Below are 22278 nucleotides of genomic sequence, written 5' to 3' on the forward strand. Positions count from 1 at the left end.
CATTTGATAGAATGTGGTCAGATATGGAGGATCTATTGCTGAGTGAAGCAAGCCAGGATATGAAAGAAAGATATTGTACGTATCCACTCAATATATATTGACTATCCCCACTCTATGGTAGAAAGTGAAATATTGAAGGACATAAAAGCAGTGAAAATAGTTAATGAGGATAAGACAGTGTGGAATGGGGAGGGGAGAAGAGAAGAATATAGAGAAGATGGCAAGAGAACAGATAGAGAGGCATGACATTAGTAGGATACAGATATGGTTTATTACCTGTTGATGAGAGTGTATAGTATTTTCAATTGGACTGGTCTGAGGAGTATTTCATGTTGGGTAAAGTCTTTTTGTAAACAAAATGAGAAATAGAGATTGACTGTTTAAAAAAATAATTGGAATAATAGTAATAATGATTGGGAAAAAGAATGAAAAGATATCAGATAGTGAAATGGGGATTTTAATGGCTGTATAGACTGATATGCAATATATTCCTTCTGGAAAAAGAAATGTAATACACTGTAATGTTTTATGTGATTCAATGTAATATAAACAAGATTATGATAATAATAAATAATTTTTTAAAAAATTACTGCAGACAGAATTTTAACAATTGAAATTGCACTTAGGCCATTTTTTTCTACCTCAGGTGCACATATGACATATTTATAAAGCTTTAGTGTATACACGTGCACATGTGTGTAAGATGTGGCTCTGACTGCTTTGTTTAATATACCATCTGAAATTTCAAACCTAATAACAATGAAGTCCAAGTTTTAGATTCCTTCAGAGCAAACCAAGTATAGTTGTCCACCTCATGCAACTGTTCTCTCGAGTCCAGATACATACCTGGCTACACCATTTTAATGTGAAATCTGGTGAGAAATCATGTTTGGCAAAGGTCAGAGTACTGCACATTAGTATGCCATTATGAAAAATAATGTGGAGGTCCCTGAAGAAACTGAAAATAAAACTGCTATGAGATCCAGTCATCTCACTATTTGGTATATCAAGAGTAAAAGAAATCAGAATGGCATGCAGATAATGTACTCCAGTGCTGTAGCAGTTCAATATCCTACTGTAAGATGTAGACTCAACAGTAAGTGTCCAACAGTGGATAAGTGGATAGATACTATTCAACCATTAAAAACAATGCAATCTTGGGCACCAGAAATTGACATGGTAGTTAAGGCACAAGATAATCCCACATGTCCAACCACGGTTGGAGTCCTGAACCGGGTGGCTTGCTTTCTCACTGTCTCTCAGTCTCTCTCTGCCTCTGCTCAAATTAAAATAAATGGATTAATAAATAAATTAGATGAATAATATTTTTTTAAATGCAATCTATAATTTGTAGCAACATGGATGGAATAGAGAACCATTATATTAGGTAACATGACCCAGACACAGAAAGTGAAGAATCCTGACAGCAAGCTTTATTTACTAAGGGACTACTTCTATTTACCCAAATAAAAAGGTGCCTCCACTACTGAGCTAATTGTGATGTAATCTTCAGGCAATACTCCTGTACTAATATCAATGGCATCATCCTCAAGTCCTTATCAGATGAGCTACACTATTCTAGAAATTAATGCATTTACAAACCACATTCAAGAACATTCAAACTGCAAAACACTTTGGCATTATTGCTCTGATCATGCTAGAATAATAATAAGAACCTTTGGTTAAAAATTTTAAATTTTTTTTAAAAAAATACACAAATATTTTAAGAAGTTTATTCTGTACTAATACATTGTCATTACAATGCTAAGATATTTATTATTACAAAAACATTTGAACACCAAAAAAAACATAAATATACACTGCAAGATTTTGTGGACTATTTTCTATAAACAGAAGAGATAGTACTAGGCTATCAAAATATTTCTCTTTAACATTTTTGTCAGTGAATCTATGACTTGCTTATTTCTCAGACTGTAGATAATTGGGTTCAATAAAGGAATGATGACCACATAAAATAGAGAGTCTGTCATATCTTCCTCATCTGCTGCTGGAGATCGAGGGCGTATGTACATACAAATAAGAGGGCCGTAGTATAAAGACACAGATAAGAGATGGGCTCCACAGGTCGAAAAGGCCTTCCTTATGCCTTTCATGGACTTACCTTTTAAGATGGTAAAGAGAACAAGTGAATAAGACACAAGAACGGTTATAACAGTAAATATCTGAATTGAGCCAGCAAAAATAAAAATCATTAAAAAACTAATAGAAGGATCAGCACAGGAAATTTTCAGCAATGGGATAATATCACAGTAAAAGTGATGTATTATGTTGGAATTACAGAAGGTTAATCTGAATATAAACCCTTCATGAATGGAAGCATGTAGAAAGCCACCCACAAATGACAAGAATATCAGCCGGATACATAGTCTGTTGGTCATAATCACTGGATAAAGTAAAGGTTTGCATATGGCTACATAGCGATCATATGCCATTGCTGCCAAGAGGAAACATTCTGTGCTTACAGCGATTGCAAAGGAGAAAAATTGTATCATGCATTCAGAGAGAGAGATGATTTTACTCTGGGCTAAGAAGTTGACCAGCATCTTTGGGGTGACTGTGGATGACATCCAAGTATCCACAAAGGCTAAATTCCCAAGGAATAAGTACATGGGGATATGAAGGTGAGGGTCATTCCAGATGAGAGCAATCAGACCAAGGTTCCCCACCATGGTGATGAGATATATGACCAAGAACACCAGGAACAGGGAGATTTTCCACTCTGGTTGATAGGTAAGTCCTGTGAGAATAAACTCTGACCACACTGTTGCATTTTTCTTGTCCATGTTCTTATTAGATGTCTCCTAAAATGAAAGGCAGTAATTATCAACATAACATTTATACTATGCAACCATTAGTTTAAATTGTGGGAAGAGTGTTGTAAAGAACTTATTAGAACCACTATCATTTTCTTTAGTTTACTGTAATATATAGAAACTACTTTGGGGGTATTTTAAAAAGTTTTAAGTGATATTATATTATCAATAAATTTTTCTGAATTAACATTTTTAGAAAAAAGTGGATTATGTTATCATTGTTATGTGCTAAATATATAAAAATGCAAATTCATAAACTATACCTGGAGTGTAAATACAGTTTCAAAAGAAGAGATGTTTGGAGTCCAGGATTATAAAAGGAATTGTAAGCCATGGAAAAATTCTAAAACTTTATTCTGCAGGCCATAAGAATTCCCTGAAAATTTTTAAGGTGGAAAATTTCAAGCATTTTAAGATAGCTTTTAAATTATACATTCTGGGAGAAAAAAAAAAAAACAGATCCAGTTGATTTAACAGGAGTTAGTTATGCTAATTTGAAAATTTCTACTATGGTCCACAAATTCCCAAAGCACATTGTAATGAAGAATTCTCTTTAAAATCAATTTGTGAAAAACTTAAATTGTTCGGTTGTAGTCTAAAAATAGAAAAGTTGCTCTAGGACAAAGATTCAAAATCTGCATTTTAAAAATGTTCTTTGTGGGACCAGCAGTTAGTGTAATGGCTGTGTCACTGGACTCCCATATAGTCGACCACGGTTCAAGTCCCAGACCCAGTGGTTTAAACTCATGCTGGGCGTGTGCACCCAAGATCCCAAGAGGAAAATGGAGAAGGGATTGTGGTGTGGCCATCTTTCCTGGGGGTGATTTTTTCACTTCCTGTCTCTCTGTCTCTCTCTGTCTTTCTGACGAGCGCAAGTACCCTATAGCAAAAACAAACCTCCCAAAAAAAAGTTCCTTGGGATTATTAAAATACATGTGAAGTGATTAAACTAGGTGTGATATGATATTAGTGTGATGAGGAAGATAAAAGTTTAATTTCAAAGAACTCCCAATCTAGAGTCACTACAATTTAATTCTATTATATGTGAAGAAGGTGATCATTGCTTCAGAGAAGGGTGAGTGGGTCACTAGGGAGATAGTCATAGGAATATGCCTGGAGCCTGTACTTAGCGCAGTGGTTCAAGGAACTGGTTCTCACATGATTGACCACATTTGAAGTCTTGGCCTGTTAGCACAAGAAACATGTTGGTGTGTGTCATGTGTACATGTCCCAAATCCTAATGAAAAATACAAATGGAGGAAAAAGCCTTGTGGCCTGACAACATCTCATTAGAGTGGATACTTTCTCTTTCTCTCTCTTTCTTCCTCTCTTTCTCTATGTCTGTCTCACTCTGGCAAGCACAGACACTCAATGGCAACTTTTTTTTTAATTTACATAAGAAATCAGATGTGCTGACAGGTTTGTGAAGTGAGCATCATCTGAACAATCAGGAAGGGTATAAGAACCTACTTGGGCTTAATCTAAATAATGACTTGGAATCCTTGTGGTGGCTGAAGGCACAGTTAGCAATGACCTAATGTCCCTGGAGTGGACACAAAGGAAGAAGAGCAAGAAAATAAACCTGAGGAGGAAATTACATGAGTAAGTAAGAGGAAAAAAAAAAAAGATTTTCTATTTTTAATAAAATGGTCAAAATCTGAACCTTCTTTTTTACCACTAGAGTGTGGTTTATGGGAAAGTTTATCTACTACTTCAAAAACAAAATGAATTGAAAATTCAACTCCTCATTCCTTTTCTTTCTTAACAGAAGGGACATGATCTACATCAGCCAGTAAATTAAATTTGGCACATGAAGAGAGGAAGAAAATGTACAGAAACAAAGTGGAATGGGGGTGAATAGTCAACCAAGGCAGCGACACCAGGTCTTCACCTAATGAGTGTTCTGTCCACATCGATGGCCTCTATGGCAAGAGCTCTGGCATCCGAGGTGCAGTAGCAGTAAGAGCAGCCCACACTGAGCCAGGGCTGGGACATGAATTTGGCTGTTCCCTGGCTGCCTCATTTTCTCCTGTTTTTCACATTTCCTACTAAATACTCATATCTCTATAGTATTTCTATATAGAGTCAATAACTACTCAATAAACTCATTTCTTATGCAATCTAAAGCCCTTGTGATAACACTGAAATAGAAGGCAGTTATCAGAAAAAGGATACTTGGCAGAGCAATCAGAAGAGAAACATTGGAAAGTTAAGTTTGAGAAAGTGAAGATACTGAAGAAAGACAAACTGAAAGTTAATGCCAAAATCCAAAAGGAATTCTCTTGTAGGATAAGGAGTGACAGATATTCTTGTGTGTGCAAATTAATGGAGTTTTAATTGATTTATTAAACAGAACAGCCCATGCCCCCCAGGTGATGATTTTTTGCTTTCTGTCTCTATCTCTGTCTTTCTGGCAAGTCACACGTCCTATAACAAAAATCTCTCATAAAAAATAAAATTAAAAAAAAAAGCAACCTACATTTTGTTTTAGTGTTGAGCCCAGAAAATAAATTTAGTGAATGGGAAAAAAAAAACAAAACCTGCAGAACAAAGAAGGGAATGAGTTGAAATGAAAACAAAACAAAATAATAAAAAAACTAAGAACTGTAGAGAACAGTTATGGTTTGATTACTGTTATAAACAAAGGCACAGTTTGTTAGTGTATTGAACATTATAGTAAGTTTTCAGATTAGGAGAGTACATAGAGACAGTGAAGAAGAAAGGGAAGAGGAAATAGGCAAGAAAATTTGGGTGAAAATAGAGGAGAAAAGCTAGAGGTCAAGTGAATGAGTATTGGGAGGAAGGAGATTACCAAGCAATGAGGTGTTGCCCATTGTACCTCTCTCTCAAGTGCATGCATGCCCTACCTATCTATACTCTCTCTCTCTCTCTCTCTCTCTCTCTCTCATACACCCAAACACATTTTTGTGACTGATTAAATAACTTATTTTTAGACTTCAGATTACTTTTTGTGTTATCAGGAAAGTCATGACACATTCTTGCATAGAAAAATACATCATGACTTTCCTGAAAACCTAATATTTCTTCCATGAGTGAGAAAGATAAAGATAAAAACAGCACCAGCAACAGGGTCTTGAATTATGCAAGGGACCTCTAACCTAAGTCAATAAAAGATTATGGATACATTTGGCTGGTATACTCCCAGAGGTCTCTAGACACAAACCAGACTTCTCTGTGGGTCAACATTACAAAGAGTTGTGTCTAACCACTGTGTCACCATATAGTTCTTTAAAGTACTAATCAAACAATAAAATTAATTAAGAAATACAGGTGTGATGGGACCAGCAGTTAGCGTAATGGCTATGTCGCTGGACTCCCATGTAGTCGACCACTGTTCGAGTCCCAGACTCAGTGGCTTAAACTCACGCCCAGCATGTGCACGTGTGTGTGCATGCCCAAGATTCTGAGAGGAGAATGGAGGAAAAGGGATTGCGGCGTGGTCATTCCCCCTGGGGGTTGATTTCTCGTTTTCTGTCTCTCTGTCTCTCTCTGTCTTTCAGGCGAGCGCACATGCTCTATAGCAAAACCGCTCCAAAAATAAATAAATTAATTAATTAATTAATAAAAGAAGTACAGGTGTGTATATCAGAATCATCTACAAATACTTATAATGTAAGATTATTGCCTAAATCTTAAAATGACTCCTAACTTTAATGTTCTAGTTCTCCACAAGTTATCTTATAAAATCATATTGAAGCTAAGAAAATATAAAAATGTCATTAAAGGAACAAATTAGTCTTACCGATGTATTACTTATTCCATTGTACTAATGAACATAGTATAATAGAGAGAACCAATGAAAGCTCCCTAATCACAATCTGGCTACTTTGAAAATATGTAAACCAAATTTAAAATGAAAATAAACATTTTTAAAAATCTACAAAGTATAATAATTACTATAAAAATTATTTATCACTTACCCATATCTTGAAAAGAAATTGTAGAAATTTTTAAAAAGTAATAAGCTTCCTGAAGTAGACAAAAATTCAATAGCATAAGAATTTTAATAGCACAGGTAGCCATTCTTCATAGATGAACTCATTTCAGAGACTTTGTTTCCCAAACTTGGGAAATGCTGTTTATATAAATGTGCTTGAACATAGAGATAACCAGTTATACAAGGCTGTGCATTTGTCAGAAGAACAGAGCTGAGAACTGAAATTTTCATAAGATCCCTGAGGATTCAGTGTAGGACAGAAAGAAGCTGTTCTACTGGGCATTGTTGATTTGTTTGAGAAGTCCAAGTTTTCCCCAAAGGCATAAACGCCATTCTGGAATCACAAATCCATTTCACTGTAAACAGTTCAACTTTTTACAGGTGAAATAACACTTTATGTCATGATTTTCCAGTACAGGTGATACATCTGACATTCAATATAGATATATATATATATATTTTTTAGTTTGTTCTGCAGCAAATAACAGAAATAACTCAGTCACAGCAATTTAATAGAATAGATGTTTATTCAGCCTGTAGTTAGGGTGTCCAGAGAATAGGGTATAATTTGATAAAGTGTGGTGTGGGTCTTCTGCTTTCACCACAATGTGGAAAAGGGCAGCAGAGTATTGTCTGTGCTCCATGTGTCTCTTCTCTTATAAATACAGAACACAATTAAGGACCCCACCCTGATTACATTAATCCTAATTCTACCATATGCCCTTCCCATTGACACCATAATAACATCATGTTTTGCCCTCTTAATCCCATTACAATGACTAATGTATGAATTTGGGAAACATAATCTATTAACAGCAGCATATAAAATTTATTCTTACTGTTTCCAATAGAGTGGTATTTTTGGGGGAAATCAAAACATGATTTCCATAAGACCAAAGTTCCAGATTCTCTTCAGGAGCCAAACCCAAAAACAGTTGTAAGAAAGGAACCATAAAAATTAAAAAAGAAAAATAAGATATACCATCTCTGGGCTTGGATTATACATTGGATAAAAAGAGGGTGATCATTGAATAAAAGATTAATGATATCCTGACTAGTGAGATGTTCATCTGAACTTGAAATAAAGAACTCAGATGTACAGACAAGTTTGTGAGGTGAGAATCATCTGAGCGATCAGGAGGTGAGATATGGTCAGCAATACAAGTCTCCGAATCTAAACAGAAATAATGACTTGGAGGCATTGTGGTCCTCAAAGCACAGCTAGGGATGACCTGCCTCCTGGACTGGACACAAAGAAAAGAAAAGGAAGACCAGAGAAACTTAAGGAGGTCATGTCAAAGAGGGGAATAACTGCATATATGTCATTTAAAGTTGGCCAAAACCTATAGCTGTCTTCACTAGAGTATTTGAGTTAAGAGATTACACCTATTCATTTAAAAGCAAAACAAAACAAAAAATAAAAAGTTGATCCTAAACTCTCTCTGTTGCCCCGACCCGCAGGGCAGTCGAACGGTTACCTGGGTGAGGATGGTGAGAAAAGGGACCCACACATACACAGGCTCACAGAACTCCCACAGACATACAGAGTGGAGACCAGACAAGGTGTTGATCAAGTCTCATTTATTGCAGAGCAAACTGTGCTTTAAATACAGGCTGGTGGCCATTGATTGGTTGCCCGAAATGCAAATAAGGTATGAGTCATAGGGAGCCAATCACATGGTTTCTGGGAAATGGTTTGCTCAGTGAGGAAATAGAAACTTAAGGTTTGTAAGGTGGCAGATAGCTCTTAAGATGGTGGTTAGCTCTCAAAATGGCTTCCGTAAGCAGTGCCCTCCCCAGGACATGGTCTAAGTTGGTCAGTGAGTCATAGTACTTTAAATTGAATATTTGGAGAGATGGAGAAAAAAAAGTACAGAAACAAATGGAGACTTTAGCTGAAAAGGCAGCCAAAGACGAAACTCCAGGACTTTCTCCATTGTGACCTACATCCACACTGATGGCATTTACAGTGTGAGCTATGGTATCTGAAGTGCAAAAGCAGCGAGCTAATGTTGTGGTATAAACTTTGCTGCTCCCTAGATGCCTTATTACCTTTGGTTGTGCCCATTTTTTCAGTTGAATACTCTAAACACTAGAATTTCTATATAGAACCAAATCCATTCAATAATTTATTCTTTTATAATAATAGCCCTGCTGACACTCAAGACGTAGGGAGGAGATACCAGAGCAATGATACTAAGTAGAGCAATCAGATAAGTCATAAGAAAAAAAAATATATATATATATATAAAATACATATATTGAATATGTATGTATATATATATATACAGTATTATATTGAAAAATATACATATATATTTAAATATATGCATACCACACATACATTAACATTTTTGAAAAGTCCTTTTTAAATTTAAAGATTGCTTAACCTTTGTTTTGACAGTGATTATAACTCCCCCTTTTATTAGATATTTTACTGGTTTTAGTGAGCTTACTTTCTTCCCCACCCAATTTTATTAGCACAGTAGAATTGAACCAATGACTGGAACATGATACAGGCAATATACATAATCAGTGTCAATTATTCCAGCTGTTAACTGAACATTTCTGGGAATTAGTTCTTTCCACAAAAATTCAACTACTAACTGAAAATTTAAAATTCATCTTGTATGTGAATAAAGATTAAGTCATAAATACTGGAAAGAACAGTAGAGTGACATTTTCATTAAATCTTCAAACCACACACCCATATATGTAAATAATATGGTCAGAATGTTGAAAGTATACCAGGGTCAATATATGAGTGATTGCCTAGCTCATGAGGTGCAGCAGTAGCACAAATGTACTGTAAAGGTGGCAGTCACATGGACACCTGCAGTTTCAAATCCCAGTGTCTTCCTGAAAACATGCCGGGCTGAAACACCAAGCTTGAGGACTGGGGAAAGCAGACTATACTGTGGTAGGAAGCTATCAAAAGTGCTTCTTTCTCTCCCACATACATATGAATACACTATTTCTATAAATAAATAAATAAATAAATAAATAAATAAATAAATAAATAAATAAACTTGATACTCTAAAAGGGCAGAAAAGGGGAAGGACAACGATTTTAGGAAAACCACTGCACCTTTCCCAGAAAAGTCATAAATAAATTGCCCCTTACTTAGTATATGACATTAAATAGCCAAGCATGAACTAAAGTCCAAGCCTGCCCTGTGTATGGAGTAGTCTCTCCATCTTTCCTTTTGTGTATCAGTTCTCCCCTACTCAGAGAAAGGAATGAAACTCTTCACCCGTCTGTCTCTCATTGGGTTGGTCCACCTATGGAGTAAATCACTATACATATACCTTAAAAAACTTTCAGTTTCCCTTGAAGGTTTACTCTTGAATTCCATCCTGCATGAAGCCAAGGGCCCTAATATCCCAGGTTTAAAGCCCTACATTTTGAGTCTCTCTAGTAATAAGAGAAACAAGATCATAAAATAATTGTGACTGAGAAATGAGTTACCCAACCAACAGTACATGGCATGACTAGTTCACTCCAACTATTATAAAGAATAGTTGGCCTTTGTAGGCTGTATAGACAATAGTGATTCTTTCTGGTTAAATGATTAATAGAAGTTTTCAAAGAATAAAGAATAGAGGAAAACTTTGGGAGGAGAAATGAATAGAAATTGTGAAAAGGAAATTTAACTGGATGGAAAGAAAACCAGAAAGAGGAGGAAACAGGCAGAGAATATCAAAGAAGCATGGATTAGTACAGGAAGGCAAGCAAAATAAGAGGGACAGATGAAGTATGAGAGAGTGGATGAAGATGAAATAATGAAAACCTGTGAATGCATTTGGACTGATTGTTTTTCTAAAACCTAGTGTTTATAAAAGATATCAACTCTGGTAATTTTTTAAATTCAAAATTAAAAGTTAGTTTTTATGTAGAATTTATATATGAAAGAGAAATTTGTTTTGTTTGTTTGTTTTGTTTGCTTGTTTTTATTTTTGTTTTCTGTAGGTATAGCAAAATGGGAAATTTATTAAAGGAGAGGGAAGGAAAACTAGAGCTGCCAAAAAGAAGGATGGGTCCTGGTAATTTATGGACTGTGTTGTCCATGAAAGTACTAATACTGTCTGAAAGTTCTTTCTATATTGAACACTTGGCCCAGCTGTTGTAGCACGGTAAGTAGAACCGTGGTGGAGTGCTGGAAGCTACTTGACCAGCCATCTCAACTCGAAACACTTTACATATGTATACACTTGGTCAAGATATTGATGAACAGGGGAAAATTATGACATGACCAAACCCTGTTGACAGTGCTTCTCTCTATCTTTCTCTGGTCTGTGCTTGTTTAACAACTATCTTGAATAAAATTAATTTTATATTTGTAATTGAAATGTTTAGAACTGACCTTTTCTAGAAACCCTACCAGTTTTATTTGAAATTGCTCTCTTCTTCAACAAACTTCAACAAAATAAAATTGAACCAAATATTCGCACCTAAAACAGCCTTCATAACTACCCATTGATTCAAAAACCGAACCCTGTAGAATATTGAGGGAGGTTTATTCTAAGGTATATGAGTGACAGTTTCATGTGAAACACAAATTCAAGCAACCTTGAGAAAACACTCTGAGAAAGCTGAGTTATCACATGGTTTTCAAATATTTTTAAGAAGCAGAGGCTGTAAATCAATGCATCAAGGTTATATATTGGCTTGGTGCCAAAAGGCAGGGCATCTTGATATGGGTGCTTATCAATCATAGGTAAATTCAGAGATTCTTTAGTTTGTTATTGATGAAAAGAACAAAGGTTTGTGAAAACTTGGGGTAAACAATAAGGCATGTTTAAACTAACCTTAACATAGAAAAGGAGTTAACAAGCCATTGTGTGGTGTTATGCCAGAGTCAGGATAAGAGAAGGTATAATTACTGAGGTAAGGGGACCTGTTTACTAAGGTTGATGGTATATAGGCCAAAATCTCCTCAGGTCCCTGAGGATAACATTTTTAGAGAAAAGAAAACTGGCCATAGTTCTTTATAGCCAACACCAATAATCCTGGATATTAAATGTATTATTATGTGGAATTGAATTAGATTCAAGCAATGTCGAGTATAAGTAATTAAAAATTATATTAAATTCAATTTGTCTGTAGATACTAAACAATAACATTCAAAAAGAATGAAGGGTTATTTTCAGTATATGTCAAGCTATACGTGTGCATATACATAAATTTATGTATGTGTATATGTCTATAATACGCAATGAAATTATTTAAAAAGTGAGTGTAGGTATAGAAGAAGTACTATTTAAGTAACACCTTCTAAGTTCTAATTAATATGTAATTAAACAGATTTTTTAAATTTTTCAATACCAACAGTAGGTGTTTTTATAAAACAAGCAGTTAGACATGAAATTTTTAAAATTTGTTTCTAGTTTTGGTTCACTTAATCTTGTAGAGTCATTTTAGCTAGGTTAACAAGACAATATAACATCATTAAAAGGAACAAATCAATATTATTACAACTACTTTGCTCGTCTAGACTTTATGCAAAGAAAATAAAGTATACTAAAGTATACAGATGAATCACTAAATATTTTCCATTCCCAGAATGATATATTGGACAATTGTGAGGCAGGAGAGAAATGCTAGTTCTTGTCTCACACTCATGAAGAATTAGATATATAGATACAGAAGAGATAGCAAAATGAACTTTATTAAGAGAGGGAAGGGGGAACCAGCAGTTAGCATAATGGCTATGTCACTGGGTTCCCACGTAGTCGATTGCAGTTCTCGTCCCGAACCCAGTGGCTTAAAACTTACGCTGGGCACGTGTGCGTGCGTGCCCAAGGTCCCGAGAGGAGAATGGAGGAGAAGGGATTGCGGCTTGGCCATTCCCCTTGGGGGGTGATTTTTTGCTTTCTGTCTCTCTGTCTCTCTCTGTCTGGCGAGCGCACGCGCCTATAGCAAAAATCTCTCCAAAAACAAAAAAAAAAAAAAAAAAAGAGAGAAAGAGGGAAGGAAGAACAGAGCTCTCAAGCAGGAGCTGAGTCTAAATGAGCTGTCAAAGAGGAAGGAGAGTGAGGGGTTTTATCTTGAACAGGAGGGGCTTCATCAGAGCTTGGTCTCAGGGGTTTGTGCATGTATTTCTGTTATGGTGGGATCACATCCTGGATGGGTCTGGTTATTCTTTTCCTAATTTGGAGTAGATAGTAAAGTCATAAGACGTTCTTTGTCTAAAAGCTTTGTGCCATAAAAACCGTCATTTTATCTTCATAGAAGGTGATGAGCCCTGCAAAAAAGCCCTAATTCTTACATTCGCTTTAGGTCATGCTAACTAGTGGAATCACTGAGTTACTGCTACAAGATGTTTCTTTTTTTTTTTTTTTTTTTTCCTTTTTAGAGGTTTTTACTATAAGGCACGTGCGCTCACCAGACAGACAGAGCGAGACAGAGAGACAGAAAGTGAGAAATCACCCCCCAGGGGGGATGGCCACGCCACAATCCCTTCTCCTCCATTCTCCTCTCGGGATCTTGGGCACGCACGCACATGCGCCCGGCGTGAGTTTAAGCCATCGCATCCGGAACTCGAACTGCAGTCGACTACGTGAGAGTCCAGCGACATAGCCATTACGCTAACTGCTGGTCCCTACAAGATGTTTCTTGTGAGCAAGCAGTTCAGTGAGAGCTGAGCTGCCACTGAGCTATTATGTCTATCTTAGAACGTGCCATTTTGTGATTGATTTGGGGTCTGTAGACTAAATATATTCTTTTTTTAATATAAAGAATTATTCTATTTTTATTTTTTAATTTTTTTGGAGAGGTTTTTTCTATAGGGCGCATGCACTCACCAGAAAAACAGAGAGAGATGAGAGACAGAAAGCAAGAAATCACCCCCAGGGGGTATGGCCACAGCACAATCCCTTCTCTTCCATTCTCTTCTTGGGATCTTGGGCACGCACACACACATACCCAGAGTGAGTTTAAGCCACCGGGTCCACCAGTTTAAGCTACTTGAACTGCAGTCAACTACATGGGAGTCCAGCGACATAGCCATTACACTAACTACTGATCCTAAGAGTGATTTTTTTTTTGTTCTTATTTGCTTTTATCATTTTTTTTTTTAATTTGACTAGAAACAGAAAGAAAGAAAGAAAATGAAAGGAAAAAAGCAAGGTGTCAAATTGGGACTTGAACCATGGCCAGCCAAGTGGGATTCCACCTTGTTAACCATCAGGACACCTGGTGGTATCTAACATAACTATATTCTTAGGGCCCCTGTCTCCTACTTCACTTATAAATCCCATTTAAACGTGCTGCTCGTTAAAAGACACTTTTTATTTTTCATGTAAAAAATATTGAATGTTATAAAAATCATTTCTTTCTTACCCATATTTGGAATGGACATGAATGAAAAGAATTCAAGTGCATTAGAGACTTTGAAATCATAAACATGAAACTACTGTAGATGGTATTAATTTTAATAATCAAAATTGCACTTAGGCTACTTTTTTTTCTACCATAGGTTACACATATGACATATTTATATAAGCTTTGAGTGAGTATGTTTGTTTGTGTGTGTATACATATAATTTGTAGCTCCGACTACTTCGTTTAGTAAGATCTTTTCTGAAATATTAAACCTGATTGCAATGAAGCGTAGATTCCCTTTAGAAGCAACCCCAAGTGCACTGTCCTCCTCATGCAACCTCTATCTCAAGTTCAGAGTATACCTAGCTACCCAACTTTAATGTGAAAGCTGATAAGAAATCTTAAAGCCATTACTGAAAATAGCATGGAGGTTCCTGTCAAAAGTAAAAATAAAAATGTCAAATGATCCAGCCCTCTCACTATTAGGTAATGTCAAAAACAAAGAAAATTGGATGGCCAGTCCAGTGCTCTTGCAGCTCTGTTAACTACTTACTGTAAGACGTGGACTCAACATTAAGTGTCCGCCAATAGACAAATGAATAGATATTATTCAAACTTAAAAAAAATACAATTCTATCATTTGAGACAACAGGACAGAATTAGAGAACATTATATTAAGTGACATAACCCACTCATAGGAAGTGAAGAATCCTGACAGCTAACTGCATTCCTGGACTTTGCCTCTATTTACCCAAACACGAAGCTGCCTCCACAGCTAATTTGAATATGACAGAAGCCTCAAGCAACACAGCTGTACTAAGATCAATGGCATCATCCTCAAGTCATTATCAGATGATCTATGCTGTACTAGAATTTAATGCATGTACAAACGCACATTCAAGAACATACAAAGTGCAAAATATTTTTTTTTAGCTTTAATTATTCTAGTAAGGCATCAACCCTTGCTTAAAGTCCTATAAACTTGTATTTTTTAGAGTTTATTATGTACTAATATCTTAAGTTGTTACAATGCCAGGACACTTATCATTCAAAAATTTAAGCACTGACAAAAACATAAATAACTTTAACTGCAAAACTTTGTGACTATTTTACTAAACAACATGAGATACTACTATGCTATCAAAATATTTCTTTTAACAGTTTTTTCAGTGAATCTATGACTTGCTTATTTCTCAGACTGTAGATAATCGGATTGAACAAAGGTATGATGACCACATAAAACAGAGAGTCTGCCATATCTTCCTCTTCTTCTTCTGGAGATCGAGGGCGCACGTACATAAAGAGAACAGGACCGTAGTATAAGAACACAGATGAGAGATGGGCTCCACAGGTCGAGAAGGCCTTCTTTATGCCTTTCACAGACTTCTTTTTTAAGATGGTAAAGAGAACGAATGAATATGACACAAGAACAGTTGTGACAGTAAATATCTGAATCGAACCAGCAAAAATAAATATCATTAAAAAATTAACAGAAGGATCAGCACAAGAAATCTTTAGCAATGGGATAATGTCACAGTAAAAGTGATGTATTATATCGGAATTACAGAAGATCAATCTGAACATAAACCCTTCATGAATGGAAGCATGAACAATAGCACCCACAAATGACAACACTATCAGCCGGATGCATAGTCTGTTGGTCATAATCACTGGATAAAGTAAAGGTTTGCATATGGCTACATAGCGATCATATGCCATTGCTGCCAAAAGAAAACATTCTGTAGTACTAGCAATTGCAAAGAAAAAAAATTGAGTCATGCATTCAGAGAGAGATATAGTCTTGCTCTTGGCTAAGAAGTTGACCAGCATCTTAGGGATCACTGTGGATGACATCAAAGCATCGGCAAAAGCTAAATTCCCAAGAAATAAGTACATGGGGATGTGAAGGTGAGGGTCATTCCAGATGAGAACAATCAGACCAAGGTTCCCCATCATGGTGATGAGATATATGACCAAGAACACCAGGAACAGGGGGATTTTCCATTCTGGTTGAAATAGAAGTCCTGTGAGAATAAACTCTGACCAAAATGTTACATTTTCCTTTTCCATGATCTTATTAGATGTCCCCTGAAATTAAAAGCAGTAAATATCAAAAGAGGAGATTATGTCTTTGATACAAAGTAGATGAAAATAGATTTAATTCTAAGTGAACCAGCCAAAGTTTGAGAGACAAATATTGTATTATTACATTGCCACTCAACATTTACAAATGTCTGCATTGTATGGAAGTAACTGAAAGACTTAAATATATATGTGGGGAGGGCAAGTGAAGGTACCAGTGACTATATCAGAAAGGGTAGATAGTAGGAGGGCAAGAGATGGGGTCAAGAAGAAACAACGTTTAATAGACACAAGACTGTAAAACTGCACTGAGAATTTTTCATATAGTAATACCTCTGACTCAACTGAAATGCACTGTATGCATACTGGAAATACTATAAGTTGTAAGTATATACAAAGATTAAATAAGAAATCATAGAATAGGATAACAAACAACAAATGAAAAAAAAAAACACACACACACAAAAATTCCCACACCAGATAGAAATAAAATGAGCATTCATTAGGTAACTTAGTTGAAATTGAGGGAGCAGTGTTACAAACTAGTATTTACCAATTTTACTTATTTCTACAATAATATCTGGAATCTATATTTAGGGGACTTAAAAAGTAAGAAAATGGTTACGTCGTTGTACTCCCACATAGTCAGCTATGGTTGGAGTCATGGTCCTGCTGGCTTAAAACTTTTGCCAGTGCATGAGCATGCGTACCCAAAATCCCTAAAGGAGAATGGAGAAGGGTTGTAGCTTGGCCATCCCCCTGGGGAGTAATTCTCACTTTCTGTCTTTCTGTCTCTCTCTATCTCTTTGGCGAGCACACAACCCTATAGCAAAAACAAACAAACAAATCCTCACTAAGGTTTTATTGAAAATATTTCCAGAAATTGTCAGAATATGGGTTACATTATATACATGTGCTAAATATGGTGAAACACAAAAGCACATAAATAAAAAATAATTTGTGAAGTAGAAATGTGGCATCCTGGTTAAGGCTCTAGACTTTCTCATGGCCAAACATGGTTCGAGTCCCTGATTTGCTGGTTTACTTTCTCATGTTTCCTCTCTCTCTCTCTCTCTCTCTCTCTCTCTGTTGAATGCATATCCCCTATAGCAAATTAAAAATAATAATAATAATAAAATAAATTAAATAAATATTTAATAGAAAGAAAAAAACTTGTGTCTCAGACGTGAATTCAGGTTCAAGGGGGAAAGTATTAAAAGGACCAGAATTATCAAAGAAATTGAAAGTCATGTGAATATTCTTAAACTTTATCTCTTTGCCAGTACTCATTCACTGCAACTTTTAAGTTAGGAAGCAACACTGTGGGATAGTTTTCAAAACATTTTTTGTGTATAGTAAACAACATACAGATTGGATTAACTAGATTCAGATATACCAATCAGGAAATTACTACTTTTGACCATAATTCCCAAACCAGATTACAATCAGAATTCCCTGAAAGAACTACTTGTGAAAAATATAAAATTTTATGTAATCCTCTAGAAGTAGAAATAATTATTTAAGAATCAAGACTAAAAATCTTTTCTTTTTTTGAAATAGCTCCAGGCGATTCAAAAGCATTTGAAATGATTAGCCCATGTGTGATATAACATTGGACTAATTAGGCCGGTGAAAGGATAATTTCAAAGAACTCAGAGTGTAGATACTAAAGGTAAACATATTTTACATGAATGGGGTCATTACTGACTAATAAAGTAAGGTTTTGATATCTGGGAAGTTCTTGATTAAAATTTGAGGCTGGGGAACCAGCAGGATGCATAATGGTTAAGTAGCTGGACTCTCATGTAGTCTTGTGGTATGGCCATCCCCTCTACTGGTGATTTCTTCCTTCCTGTCTCTCCATATCTCTCTCTCCAGTGAGTGCACGTACCTTATAGCAAAAATCTCTCTTAAAAAATAATTAAGGCTGGAGGACCTGCAGTTGGCTTAGTGGTTTTATCGCTGGACTCCCACATGCCCAACTGTGGTTCCAGTCACAGTTGTAGTGGCTTGAAGGTCACACTAGGCCTTTGGGCATGCATGACCAAAATCCAGGAAGGAAATTGGAGAAAAAGAGATTGCAATGTAGCCATCCCACCGGGGGGATGATTTCTCACTTTCTATCTCCCATCTCACTGTCTCTCTCTCTTTCTCTTTCTCTCTCTCTCTCTCTCACACACACACACACACACACACAGCCTAAAGCAAAAACCTCTTTTAAAAAATGAGACTGTAGCCATTCTCATAGAGTGGTGATTAAGAGAACTGGATCTCACGTGGTTGACCAACAACTTTAAAAATCACTGAACTAGGAGCTCAGCTGTGCTAACAAGTGTGGAGCAAGCATCATATGAAAAATCAGGTGAGATATAGTAATATGAGTCTTCTAGAGCTTAATGAGAATAATGACTTGGAATCCTTGTAGCTGAAGGCATAGTTAGAGATAACCTATCCAATGGACTCAACACAGAGGAAAGAAAAGAAGGACAAAGGGGAAAAAGAAACGGTAAAGTTACATTAAAGAGTAATAGAAATTGCGTACACATCTTGTATAACTCGGCCAAAATATAAACCTACTTTTTCCCATTGGATTATGGTGTATGACTGAGTTTACCTGTTCCATTACAAACCAAAACTTGACTCCGCATTCGTCATGTATCTAGATTGAAGGGCTACGATCTAAGTTGGCCAGTGAACACATGACACATTAAAGTTGTCACATAGAGAAGGAAAAAGAATGAATTTTGGCTGAAAAAGCTGCCAAGAGAGCAATGCCAGGATTTTACCTTATGTGCTCTACATCAGCATCGATGTCATCTACATCTGAGGTGCAACAGAAGAGCAGCCCTCACTGAGCCAGGGCTGAGGCATGATTTGCTTGTTCCCTGGCTGCCTCACTTCCTCCTGTTTTTCACTTTTCCTGAGGGAAATTCCAATATCTCTAGAATTTCTATAGAGAACCAATAGCCATTCAAAAACTAATTGTCATATGCAATCAAGATCCCTGACACCAAAGAGACAGAAGTAGATACCAGAAAAAGGATACTGAGCAGAGCCATCAGAGGAGGAAGAAAACCAGAGCATTGGGTGTTATAGGCATGAAGAGAAGAAAGAGAATGCAGAAGGACAAAGTGAAGGCAAATGCCAAGTGCCAAAATAAACACTCTTGAAGGAAAAAGAGTGTACACAGAGTTTTATGTGTGTGAATTATGGAAGTTATAATGGCCTATTGAAAGCAGTTTCCATTTTGTGAAACAGTTGAGGCTAGAGTATAATTTACATGAACAGAAAACAAATGGCAAAATGATTAAGGGAACAAAATAAACAAAATTCTAGGAAATGTAGAGAAAAATTAGCATTTGTTCACTGTACATTTTTGTATGCAAAACATTTTAGTATTCAGTATTTTAAAACATTTATTTTTCAAAATAGGAAACAAGATAAAAAGTAGTGAAAAAAAAGGGATGAGGAAAGAGGATACAGAAAATTTTGTTGGGTGAAACTAAAATTAACAAAGAAAAGACACAGAGAATAAAATCTTAATGAGTAAGTTTGGAAAAGCCAAGTCAAAGAGGAGGGAGACAAGAAGTATTCAAAAAACCTGAAGATGAGATAAAGGGAAAAGACTCACAGTCTTGTGGTAAATGTCTTAAACCATTGATTGTTGATTACACATTGTAAACCATGGAATCGTTCCTTTTCTTATTCAATATTAAAAAATTTAATGGGATTTGTGTATGAAAGAGAGATTACATTTTGCTTTACAAAATTGTAACAAAATATTTATGTCTATATACATTAAAACTTTTGAAAAGTTCTTTCCATATTCAAAAGTTGCTTTATCTTTGTTCTCAAAGTGATGGGAATGCCATTTCATTGGAAACTTTCCTGTTTTACTTCAGAGTACTTTCTTTCATGCTTGATGTTTTAGCAGAATAGAATTGACCCAATGACTAGAACTTGTTATAGGCAACTTATATAACACATACCAATAATATCAGCTGCTAAAATATATATTTAAATTCCAATTTACTAATAATTAAACTTCTAGAAATTATTTTGTATGTGAATAAGTATTAAGTTGTAAATATTGTAAGGACCAGTGCAGCGACATTTTCTTTATATCTTCTCAAACACACACACTTGTAAACAACGCACACACAAATTTCAATAAAATTGTCATAGTTGTGAGGAACACACTCGCCCATCCAATGCCAAAGATTGGACATGAAGACATAAGGGACAGTGAAGCAAGTCTTTATTAGCAGTCTTAGAAAATCTGACAAGACTAGAATGATTACAACAAGGAAATTATTCCCTAGTGCCTAAATTTCCCCAATTTCTCATCGACTGAGTACTATGGGGTATATACAAATTTCCTGGCCATCACCTACATTTTCTTATTCCCTTATTAGGTATTTATTGCCCCCATCCTTCTCTTGTGTTATGGAAAGGTGCAGCCTCTGTACAAACCCATGAAAAAGGCCCATCTTACATACTATGTACTATACCATATTAGGCTTACCGTATTATTCTGTGTGGTATTGCTGAGTAAACAAGTTTTCAGTTGCTGAATTGGGCTTTAAATAAATAAAAATGTTTTTAAGTTAAAAAAAAACAACAACTCAGTATGCATTTCTGAGCAGTTGAAAGAACCAGACATAGTTAAAATTTAGAAAATGCATTAAATATAATGTATAAAACAAAAACAAAAAAAGGGAGAAAATGGCCTTCCAAATGTCCTGAGGAGGAAAAAGAACTAGGAAGTAAAAAGGAATAAAGGTTATGACCAGCAGTATCCTGAAAAACCATTTCTATAGGGCGATTTGTGGTTTACAGGTTTTGTTTATTCAGGAACTTTTCAGGGATGCATACCTTCTGGGGTTGTCACATATGTAAGCTGGATAAGCAACTTTTGTTATGCTATTCTTGAAAATGAATCATTTAGGCTATTTTCTTACAACTTGTGGGTAATAATTTGCCAGCATTAATGTTTAAGCAGTTGATGCAGCCTCTGTGGTGCAGCAACCCAAGGATACACTGCCTGTCCTCAGGCTGCACTTGGTGTTTCAAGCTTGTAAACATGCTAGACATGGGCAGCCAGGACCCGGAGGAGTTGAAGGACTGCAAAAAGGAGATTACAGCATGATGAGATGCTGCTGAGTATAGTTTCCCCTCTGTGTACACACACGAACTATCTAAATACACATGATACACGTACATACACACACAGGTATAAATTTAGGTGACTAATTTAAAACATCTAAATACCAAGTTATTTATTTATCCTATGAGTGGGAGAGACGAGGAGAGACAAGATTTTGGTGATGTACTAACCTGAGTCAGTCCAAGGTTTTAGGTACACTTGTGGTCAGCATTCTCTCAAAGGTGTTTAGACACAACCCAAAACCTTCTCATGTGGGCCAGCCTCACAGTATGTTGTGTTTTACCACTGTGTTGCCATACAGTTCCTTAAAAATATTAAAGATTGTGATTAATTGTAAAAATGTCAATGGTCACAATCATCAGAAATAATGCTAATATAAACTTATGATCCAAATCTTGAAACTGACTATTAATTGTTTAATATTCTAGTTCACCACAAGTTATTTTATAAAATCATTATACTTAAGCTAAAAAACATTAAAATGTTATTAAAGGAACAAATAAGTCTTACCATTATTTTACTGATCCATATTACACTCATAAAATTAAGTAGACAACCAGTAACAGGTCTCCAATGTCAACATAACTATCTTAAAAGTTTGTAAACCCAATTTAAAATTAAAATTAACCCATTTTAAAATATTTTTATTGTACATAGCACAATGATTATTATATAATAATTTCTCTCTTACCCATATCTTCAAATAAATTATGGAGATCCTTTAAAAGTAGAAAACTTTATGAAGCACAATAAAATGCAATAGCATAGAATATGAATAACATAGGTAGCCATTCTTTATGCACTGAATTATTTTGAAGGCTTCATTCTCCAAGCTCAAGGAAATACTGTTTTTATAAATTTGTTTAAACACAGGAGACAAGCAACTGTACAAGAGTGTGCTTTTGCCAGAAGA

At 35.7% G+C, this 22278-nt stretch overlaps 2 protein-coding genes across 2 annotated transcripts; both read right to left on the reverse strand.

The window, feature by feature from the left end:
* Window positions 1-1865: 1865 nt before the first annotated feature.
* On the reverse strand, window positions 1866-2810 carry LOC102481395 (olfactory receptor 5H2-like). The gene has a single exon (XM_006165037.1). The coding sequence runs from the start codon at window positions 2802-2804 to the stop codon at window positions 1866-1868; it is 939 nt and encodes a 312-aa protein (XP_006165099.1). The 5' UTR covers window positions 2805-2810.
* Window positions 2811-15256: 12446 nt separating this feature from the next.
* Window positions 15257-16213, reverse strand: LOC102482646 (olfactory receptor 5H1). The gene has a single exon (XM_006165039.1). It carries the CDS (start codon window positions 16184-16186, stop codon window positions 15257-15259), a length of 930 nt encoding a protein of 309 aa, XP_006165101.1. The 5' UTR covers window positions 16187-16213.
* Window positions 16214-22278: the final 6065 nt, after the last annotated feature.

The sequence above is a fragment of the Tupaia chinensis genome, unplaced genomic scaffold (genome assembly GCF_000334495.1).
Source record: "Tupaia chinensis unplaced genomic scaffold, TupChi_1.0 Scaffold143794_1, whole genome shotgun sequence".
Classification (NCBI taxonomy): Eukaryota; Metazoa; Chordata; class Mammalia; order Scandentia; family Tupaiidae; genus Tupaia; species Tupaia belangeri.

Coding starts and splice junctions, on each gene's coding strand:
- LOC102481395 (XM_006165037.1), bottom strand. CDS start 2,804: ATGGACAAGAAAAATGCAACAGTGTGGTCAGAGTTTATTCTCACAGGA.
- LOC102482646 (XM_006165039.1), bottom strand. CDS start 16,186: ATGGAAAAGGAAAATGTAACATTTTGGTCAGAGTTTATTCTCACAGGA.